Source organism: Myotis lucifugus, unplaced genomic scaffold (genome assembly GCF_000147115.1).
Source record: "Myotis lucifugus unplaced genomic scaffold, Myoluc2.0 scaffold_612, whole genome shotgun sequence".
Classification (NCBI taxonomy): domain Eukaryota; kingdom Metazoa; phylum Chordata; class Mammalia; order Chiroptera; family Vespertilionidae; genus Myotis; species Myotis lucifugus.
Genome location: NW_005871660.1, coordinates 24,389 through 34,452, shown reverse-complemented (window position 1 = coordinate 34,452; position 10,064 = coordinate 24,389). Strand labels below are relative to the sequence as shown.

The 10,064-nt window shown below is 55.0% G+C and overlaps 1 protein-coding gene across 2 annotated transcripts in view; it reads right to left on the bottom strand.

Annotated features, from left to right (window-relative positions):
* Nucleotides 1-250: 250 nt before the first annotated feature.
* Nucleotides 251-10,064, bottom strand: part of TNFAIP8L1 (TNF alpha induced protein 8 like 1) — a 12,119-nt gene continuing 2,305 nt past the window's right edge. For both annotated transcript variants that reach the window (XM_006104826.3, XM_014447102.2), the window contains exon 2: nucleotides 251-2,715. In XM_006104826.3, the coding sequence (XP_006104888.1) occupies nucleotides 2,150-2,710 (561 nt within the window). In that variant the 5' untranslated portion in view covers nucleotides 2,711-2,715 and the 3' untranslated portion in view covers nucleotides 251-2,149. The remainder of the gene's footprint in view (nucleotides 2,716-10,064) is intronic.

Genomic DNA, 10,064 nt, shown 5'->3' with positions numbered 1-10,064 from the left:
GAAGAAAGTGGGGAGGGAGGGACATTAATGTGAGAAAGAAACATTGATCAGTTGCCTCCCGTATGCTCCCCAACCAGGAACCAAACTCACAACCTAGGCATGTGCCCTGACCCAGAATTGAACCCACAACCCTTCAGTGCATGGGACGATGCCCCAACTAACTGAGCCACACCAGCCAGGAAGGGCTCAAGAAAAATTGTTTTTTAAAAGGCAAAAACCCCAAGAAAGGAGAAAACTCGGCACCAAGCAATTCAAGTCAGTTTCACAGAATGTCAGTGGAAGACGTGTGCTTTTATTTAAATTGTTCTGTAGTGCTCTTTGGTTTTTCAAAATTAAATCCCAAACTTATAAAGAGTCAAGAGGCAGAACAGCCCATCCAGGAACAAGTACAAGCATTATGCATATTGATCAATTCAGTCAGCAGAGCTGAGGGCAAAGAATTTCATCTGGGGCTTCTCAGGCTACTCAAAATGCGCGTTTGCTCTTGAATATGAAGCTCTGTCTCTTGACTGGAGAGGTAAGTGGGAAAGTTGGCCTTGGAGCGGTGACGTAGGAGGTAGGAACAGCCGGCTCTCCGGTGAAAGGCTTTGGCTTCTTCAAGGAAGCAGAGACCAAACCACAGAAAGGCTGACCTGAATCTGGGGGCATAATCTTATCAGCCAGCACAGCAGGCCAGGGAGAGGCAAAAGGGAGAGGTGGAGACTGTGGCAAAGCAGAGAGGGGCAACCTCTGCAGCTTCACCAGCAGGCAATGCAGGCCTAGCCGGGGTTTAGAGAGAAACTCCAAATCTGGATTGGCACGTGCAGTTCCCCAGTTTTAAATGTTGTCAACTGATTCCAGATGGCTCAAACACAGGCTGGGGGCAAGCAAACCCATCTTCTCACCAATGCGGCCTGCAGGCTTCCCGTCTGCAACCTTTGCCCCGAAGGACCTAGGCCCAGTTCTGTGAAACAGTCACAGGAGGTCATTCCCCCTCTCCCTTGGGCACCCAGAATAGCCTTCCTGACCTGGCGGGACTTGTGGCCATTTTGCAATCTATGCCCCCTGCTGACAAAATGTGCAAATGCACTCCCACACCCCACATATCTGTCCGTGCCCCGAGCTGAGGATCACCGCATCTTTTGGGTGTCCCCAAAGCCAAGATTTGTGAGCTTTGCTTTCTGAGGTCTGAAAAACATTTGTTAGTGTGTTTGCTTTTCAAACATGAAATGATCATTGGAAAATGTGCCTGCATCTCAGATGTCTTTTTCCTTGTGCCCGGTATGGAGAATGCACTGTCCCCTCCCCCGTGGGAGTCAGAGCTAGGATCCCAAGTAAACTGAGGTGTCCTCACCCATCCACCGGCACCCTGCAGCCCCCTTCATGGCTCCCTGCGCTCACTCCTGGGCTGGGCGGCTGAAAGGAGAGGCTTGTTTCCTCAGTCACGGAGGCCAGAAGTCTCAGGTCCAGGTTTCCGCCAGGCGGTTCCACGCCCCGCTCCCAGGGCTGGGGCTGCTGCCACCCTGGGTGTTCCTTGTTTTGTAGCATTTCCCTCCAATGTCTGCTCCACCTTCACATGGCATTCTCCTCTCGTTCAAATTTCTCCCTTTTAGAAGTGTCCCGGTCACACTGGGTTAGGGGCCCACTGTGCGCCACTGAGATCTGATCTTAACCCATTGTGTCAGCAGCGACCCTGTTTTCCAAATTTGGGTCACACTCGAAGTCCTGGGGGTTAGAACTTCCACAAAGGGGGGGACACTGCTCACCCCATTACTTTCTTCCAGTTCAGTGTGACTCCTTTCTGAAGGAATTAGAAAGCCCAGGTTACAACATGAAGTGGGCAGCACCAGCTGTCAGATGGCATCCAGTGAGTTGAGGGGGGCCATCGGTTGTCACGGTTCAGGACAGACGGACCTGAGCAGAGAGCGGTCTCGAGGTGCGTGGGGAGGCCACTGGCCTCGCAGGCTGTGCCAGTTTCCACGCTGAATTCCTCTCTCCAGAGAGATGAGGTGGGAGAGGTCACAAGGGTCCATAAAACCGCTGCTTTAAACCGTTCAGCAACCTCTGAAAGGGGGCAGGTCATCTGTCTGGGGAGTTTGGCTAGAATCAGACTGGGGATCAGAGGTCATAAACTATAAACCCGCAGATCCCCAAGCCCAGCAGGATGGGGTCAGATGCTGTCCTCGTCCAGCATCCTGGTGAGCCCCTCACAGATCCGGCGCAGGTGGGAGGCGTAGGGCTCGGCCGGCCCGTAGAGCACGGCCAGGAAGTCGCAGTTGGCAAAGTGGCCGAAGACGTGGTTGATGCGGCCGTGGGACTTGGCGGTCAGGTGCGGGCCCACGGCCTGGTGCAGCAGATCCCGGCACTCGAGGAGGGCGGTGGCCAGCACACGCCGGTCGAAGGTGAAGTCCACCTGGTGGAAGCTGACGGCCGTCATGGCCAGGCGGCGCGCCCTCTGGCGGAAGCGCTGCAGGAGCACCAGCTCCTCCCCGCCCAGCTGGCCGCTGCGGAGCAGGACGCCCAGCTTCACCGCCACCTTGATGAGGTTCTTGAGCACCTTCTGGGCCTCCTTGCGGCTGCGCGTGAACTCCTTGGTGGCGCGGTACAGCTCGTCCAGCACTTCGCTGCTCGTGTCGTCGATGAACACGGCCACGGTCGCCTTGGACGCCACCTTGCTCAGGAGCTTCTTCTGGGCCTGCAGGGCCAGGCTCTTGGTGCTGAAGGTGTCCATTAGCCCTGCCGGGGAAAGAGGCCCAGCATCAGTTCCCCCGGCCCCGGGCCTTGCCCCTTTCCTGGTGGCTCCTATACAGCCCGCAAGGCCCTGCCCCTCAGCATGGCCTCTCCCCCTTGTAGCCTCATCCCTCCGCTCAGCCTGGATACCACCTCCCCCGGAAAGCTATCCCCGAACAGTCAAACCCAGGGGAGGCACCTCCTCTGGGCCATACACGCCCCAGGCTCCCCCATCACTGCTCTGCTCCCCCTGGCTTTGCTCCCTCTGGTCTGCCCCGCCCCAGGCCACACTGGGGGCAAAAGGCCTGATTCCTTACCCGCTGTGTCCTTGGAGATTCCAGAAACATCTGCCGAGTGAGTAAGAGGAACCCGAGACCCACCCCCAGCCCCAGGCCCTGGTCAGAATCCACCCCCACCCTGGCCCCAGGCTGGCCAGACCAGGAATGTGCTGTGGGCTCCCACTCACACCCAAGGGCTCCTACAAAGCCCGTCTTTGTGGGAGCTCAGACCCCGGGAGAAGGCCAACCCCTGGCCGCCCTCTCCGAGGTTAGGGCAGGCACAGGGATTCCTGGAGCAGCCTTCCCTGCCCCCCACACCAGTCACCAGACCTCGGGGCGACACAGGCCGGGGCCTAAGCTAGGGTACCACTGACTCAGCACCGTGTGGCAGGCCCTGGCCGGCACATGTGCCCGTTTTGTCATTCCACCGGGCAGTGGGCAGGTTGCCCATTCTGCAAAAGCAAGCACCGAGGCCGAGCCACTGCCCAAGGCCACACAGGAACACAGTGCTCCCCCAGCGCCGCTGCTCGTCAGCCCCTCCACCGTTCCCAGCTGACACTGCAAGTCACCCCCAGTCCTGGGGGGTCGGGAGCTGTCCCCCATGACAAAATCAGCCCTCTGACCACTAGGTCAAGAGACATACTGCCCTGTGTCTCGGTTCCCCCATTTATAAATGGGGAAAATAAGAACTAACTCTGCCCTGGAGCAGAAGCTCATGGCCAACCCAATGCCCACCAGCTGTGCCCGTCCCCTGGGCAAGAGGCTGGACCCCGAAGCCACCCAGCAACCTGGATGAGAAGGCCTCTGTGACAGCGGCAGCGTCAGGCTGGCCACTGGGCACAAGTACCTACGCCTCCCAGATGCCCTCCCACCAGTTTCTCTAGAACATTCTATTCCATTCCCTTTACTCGTTCTATAAACTCCTGCTCATCCTTCAAGTCTCAGCATCACCGTCACCCACTCCTGGAAGCCTTCCCAGAGGTCCCAGGCTGGGCCAGGTGCCCCTTGGCTCCCACGACGCCCTGGGCATCCTCCATTGTGGCCCCGAGACCTTGGCTTCCATGTCCGCCTGGCTGACCCAATGGCACGTGCAGGGGTTGATCACAGCGCGTCTCCAGTGGCCAGCCCAGGGCCTGGTACATACCAGGTGGCCCGTGTTTGTGGAATGTATCAGGGAAAGGATGTCTGCAAACATTGGAATGAGAGAGCACTCCCAAGGCCTGGGTCTAATCTCCCCAGTTTACAGATGGGCAAACTGAGGTTCAGAGAGGAACTTTCTCTGAGTCCAGGGATGAGGCCCAGGCTCTGGACCCCAAGGGCCCTGGAGCCCAGTTCCTTCTGCCTATTTTGGTTGCTGTGTGAGCCCAGGCAGGGCCTCTCTGGCCTTGACCTTCCCATCTGTAGGTCCTGAGGTGAGGCGTGCTAGTTCTAGAGGGAGTTGGGCCTATTTGCAGTCTTTAGAAAGGACCTGGGCCCCAGCAGCACCCCCTCCCCAAGCCAGAAGGAAAAGGGGTGGGAGTGGAGGCAGCTGCAGCCTCCCTCCCCAGCCTCCACACTTCTAGCTCCTCCAGCCAGTCCCCAGATCCGCCACACCTGGGCCAGCCCAGCTGCAGGCCCACCCCTCCTCCCGGACCCATTGTTCTGCCAGAAACACTGCAAACAACCAGGGAGGGGGGGGCGGGCAGCAGGTCATGGATCAAAATAAACCCTGGCCTTCCTTCCTGCCTGCTGTGCTCACACAGGTCGGAGGGAGAACAAGCCAGGAGATGGCCAGGCTGCGCCACGCCAGCCCTTCTGAGTCAGGGTCTTTCCAGGAACTGCCCCGAGGTTCGGGGGCCACCAAATGCCAGAACCCCACTGTCATTACAAGCCAGAAAAGCCCACTAACGTTTTAGAGGCTGTGCCAGAACATTCATTCAGATGCTCAATGAGCATTTATGGAGCACCAACTGTGTACCAGGCACTGGGAAGACACCGATGACAAAAAGAGATCTGGTCCCTGCTCTGCTGGGGATCCCGACCCTCTAGACCCCATGCCAATTCCTTATTACAAAATCCTTTGGGTGCTCCCGTTCTCCCCTGAAACGGACTCCGCAGGCACTATCACCAGTTTAAAAGTAAAATGAATAGATGGTGAAACAGGCCACCATCTGCGGGGACCGAGGGCTGGCGTCTGGGATGCTTCGTGTTCTTTTCAATCTGGGGCCATACGAATATAGAACGTCTCTGAGTTATACGCCTGCACTAAAAACCAGCGAAGTGTACACTTTAAAAGATGAACTTTATGGTATGTGAATTATATTTAAATAAAGAACATCTAACATTTCTCTGAAGAAGATACACAAATGGCCAATAAGCAGCTGAAAAGGTGGTCCACATCCTTGGCCGCTATGATCTATCACTTCACGCCCACCAGGACGGCTCTTAGAAAAAAGACAATATCACCCTGGCCGGTTGCTCAGTGGTTAGATCGCTGGCCCAAGCACCAGAGGGTCACAGGTTCAATTTCCAGTCAAGGGGATGTACCTGGGTTGCAGGTTCGATACCCAGCCCCCCGTCAGGGCATGTGCAGGAGGCAACCAACCGGTGTATCTCTCTCACATCTCTCACACACCACTCTTTCTCTCTCACTCTCACACTCTCTCCTTCCTCCTCACTTCCTCCTACCTCCCTACCTGCCTTCTACTCTCTCTAAAAATCAATGGAAAAGCGTGGCTCAGTGGTTGAACGTTGACCTATGAACTGGGAGGTCATGGTTCAATTCCCGGCCAGGGCACATGTCCTGGTTGCGAGCTCTGTCCCAATGGGGGACGTGCAGGAGGCAGCCGATCAATGATTCTCTCTCATCATTGATGTTTCTCTCTCTCTCTCCCTCTCCCTTCTTCTCTAAAATCAATAAAAAAAAAAATATTTTTAAAAATCAACGGAAAAAATATCCTCGGGTGAGGATTAACAACAACGAAAGGCAGGATCAGGTGCTGGTGAGGCTGTGGAGAAACGAACCCTCACACGCACAGACGGTATGAAAATGGAAAACGGTGCAGCTGCTGTGGAAAACAGTTCTGGCAGTTCCTCAAGCACAGAGTTACTGCATGACCCAACAACTCCACTCCTAACGTCTGCTCCCCCAAATGAAAACACACGTCCACACAAAAACTCACACACACTTGTTCAGAGCAGCACAATTCATGTGGCCCAAAAGTGAAACCCCAATGACCATCAACAAATGAGTAAACAAAATGTGATCCATACACTGGAATATTACTCGGCCATGAAAAGGAGCTACAATGGGTGGACCTTGAACACATGATGCTCAGTGAGAGAAGCCAGACCCAAAAGGCAACACAGCGTGTGACTCCATTTCTGTGAAATGTCCAGAAGAGGCAGATCCACAGAAAGCGGGTTGCCAGGGGCTGGAGGCAGGGGGTGAGGACTGACTGCTGATGGAGACAGGGCTTCTTTTAGGGGTGGTGGAATGATCTGGAATTTGAATACTTTAAAATGGTGAGTTTATATCTCATCAAGCGGAGCACTTACTATTAAGTGTATATACCTATATCTTTAAGCCCCTCACTATATTTTATAGCTTGTTTTTTACAATGCTAAATGAATTTAAAAGTAGGATCTGGCCCAAACTGTAATATAAACAGAAAGTAAGATAATGCCACAAGAGCTGTAAAACACTTTCACATTGACAGGCACTCAGTAGGTCCTCAGGACATGTCTGTTTGTTTTTTAATTGATTTTAGAGAAAGAGAAAAAGGAAGAGAGAAATCTGTTGTTCTACTTATTTATGCATTATTCTTTTTAATATATATTTCATTGATTTTTCACAGAGAGGAAAGGAGCGGGATAGAGAGCTAGAAACATCAATGAGAGAGAAACATCGATCAGCTGCCTCCTGCACACTCCACACTCGGGATGTGCCCGTAACCAAGGTACATGCCCTTGACCAGAATCAAACCCGGGACCCTCCAGTCCGCAGGCTGATGTTCCATCCACTGAGCCAAACTGGTCAGGGCTATTTATGCATTATTGATTGATTCTTGTATGTGCCCTGCTGGGGATCAAACCCGAAACCTTGGCATATTGGGATGACTTTCTAACCAACTGAGTTACCTGGCCAGGGTGAGACATGTTTGATTAAAAAGAATTTCCCTCCTTAAAAGCTCAAGCTCACTGCACTCAAGGATGGAGCAAATCTATCAGAGGTTTGCCCATATGGTGAACACCCTATATAATAAAAGGCTAATATGCAAATAGACCCAATGGGGAAACAACCGGTTGCTATGATGCACACTGACCACCAGGGGACAGACGCTCAACACAGGAGCTGCACCATGGTGGTCAGTGCACTCCCACAGGGGGAGTGCCGCCCAGGCAGAAGCCCTGAGCTGGACTCACGGCTGGCGAGTGCAGCGTGGTGGCGGGAACCTCTCCTGCCTCCGCGGCAGGTGGACATCCCCTGAGGTGTCCCGGACTGCAACAGGGCACCGGCCGGGCTGAGGGACCCTGCCCCCCCTAGTGCACGAATGTCAAGCACCAGGCCTCTAGTCCTATATAATAAAAGCCTAATATGCTAAGTGTCCGACTGTTTGTTCAACTGGTTGCTATGACGCTCACTGACCACCAGGGAGCAGACACTCCGACCAGTAGGTTAGCTTGCTGTTGGGGTCCGGCCAATTGGGTGAGACAGGCTGAACATGCCCTGGAGCCCTCCTGCGGTCCCTCCCCAGCCCCGATCGTGCACCAGTGGGGTCTCTAGGCCTGGCCTGCACCCTCTTGCAATCCGGGACCCCTCGGGGGATGTTGGAGAGTCACAGGCCAGGCGGAGGGACCCCACCGATGCACAAATCCACGCACCGAGCCTCTAGTATAGTTATAAATGCCTACCAAAAGAGTTCCATCTCCCTTCAATTTACCCAGGAATATTCACTGAATATTAAAATGGTGCAAAAAAAACACCCCCACTCGTCAGCTTATGTTTTTGGCAGGACATTAGGAAGTGGAGGCCGAGGGCTGCCCTGAGCGTGGCTGGACACCTAGTGTCCCTGGTCCCTGCCCCCAAATGCTAGAACATCCTGCTATTATCAGAAGCAAAAAAAAAAGAAAAAAAGAAAAAAAAAGAAGTTTTCCAAATTTCCAAAATGGCCCTGAAGAGAGGTCGCCCACACTGGATCGAGGGCCAGAAATCAATGCACGTGGAAATAAACAGGATAATTTCAGGGCCATGGGGGCAGGGGGGGAAGTGACAGGAACAGGCAGGTGACATGGGCTGGGGTTGTCGGGAAGGCCTTTCTGAGGTGGCGCCCCTGGAGCTGGGACTGAAAGGACAAGGTCTGGGGGAAGGCTGAGCCAGGCAGAGCGAGCGGCCTGTCCACCGGTCCTGGGGCAGGACCCGTCCGGCTGTTAGAGGAACACAAGGCCACAGGCCCATTCACAGCCCCTCACAGGCCACAGTGGCTCCAGACAAGCCCCTGCCCCTTGGGGCAGCTTTCCCTTCTGTGAAATGGGTGTCCAGACACCCAGCGGCTCTGTTGGCTCCTGCCCTGCCCCCTACATGCTTCCCCCAAACACTGGAGCCCGGTCCAGGCTTCAGACTTTTGCTCTCTGCCAACCCCGTTTCAGCTTTGGACGCCGGCCTTTGTCCCCGTTCCCATTCTGGACACTCCAACTCCCACTGTTCCTGGGAGTCACCCCCCACCCCCCCTTCTTCTACCCCAGGCAACCAGACCCACTTCCTGTCCCTGGATCTGCTGTCCTGGACATTCCACATAAACGGAACCGCACGCTGTGTGGCCCTCTGGGTCTGGCTGCTCTCACTGAGCATCATGCGTGCAAGGTCCATCCACACTGCAGTGCGTGTGGGTGAGTGCTCCACTCCTTTTCGTGGCTCCATAACATTCCAGACCTTATTTCTAATACAGTGTCATTAACCCTAAGTTCAGAGTCTGTCATTTTTAGTAAATGGCAAAATTCCTGAAAAGACAGCAAGGGGCTCTCGTGAGCCGGGGTGAGACTGCTCCGGGGTGCCACTGGCCCACGGGCAGCCTGCCCCGCCCCATGAATTCTTCATGCCCCACACAAAGGGTGTCAATAATTGATGCACACCAGCCACTCCTTCTCTCCTCTCTGTCCCGGCTGCAATGGCCAAGGATGGCCTCAGGGGGCCCCCCGCCTCTGCCCACTGTGGCAACAGACCTTGTTCCCACACAACAGCAGGTTCCCGCTACAGGAGCCCTTTATCAACCATCGCTCACACTGCTCGGTCAGTGCTCACTTTAAATATGGCCAAAGGGAAAGGGAATCTGCTTGTCTGAGGTTGGGGAGACACCAGTGGTTATCACACTGGGTTTCCTAGAGCCCTTGGGGCCACCCCAAAGACAAGCAGGGTCTGGCCACCTGCCGGGCTGCAGTGAAAGCCAGGACACTTTCAACTGTGGTCAGATTTCTACCGAAGGAAGGGTCTGGGGGCCAAACAGGAAAGTTGGAAGACCACTGCCAAACCCATGCAAGGAAGCACAGGACCAGCCGGGGCTAAGTGGAAGCTTCAGGGTCACAGGGCAGGAAAGTGGATGCAGCTCCTAAATGAGTTCTGGCTTCACCCCATTCTCACCGACCCCAGGCCTCATCCCTGGTCCCCTGGCCCCATGCTGTCCTCCCTGAAGCAGCCACCAGAGGGCGCCAGTAAACACCTAAGTGGGGCCCCAGCCCTCTGCTCACTTCCCTCCAGGCTATCCACCTCCTCTGTCATCTCCCTGCCCTATCTCCTCCTCCTCCTCCTCCTCCTCCTCCTCCTCCTCCTCCTCCTCCTCCTCCTCCCTCCTCCTCCTCCCCAGCTCACTCTGCCCCAACAGGCTTCCTCCCTGTTACTCCACACACCAGGCAAGGTCCTGCCCTAGGGCCATTGCTGGGTCTGTGCCCTCTGCCTGGAATGCCCTTCCCCCCAGGTCTCCAGTAGCTGTTTCTTCCTTGTCATTCAGGAAGAATGACAAGATCAAATGCCACCTCCTCAGGAGGCCCTCTCGGAACCAACACGCATGTAAACTAACGTCCCCATCCATCCGACTCCCCATT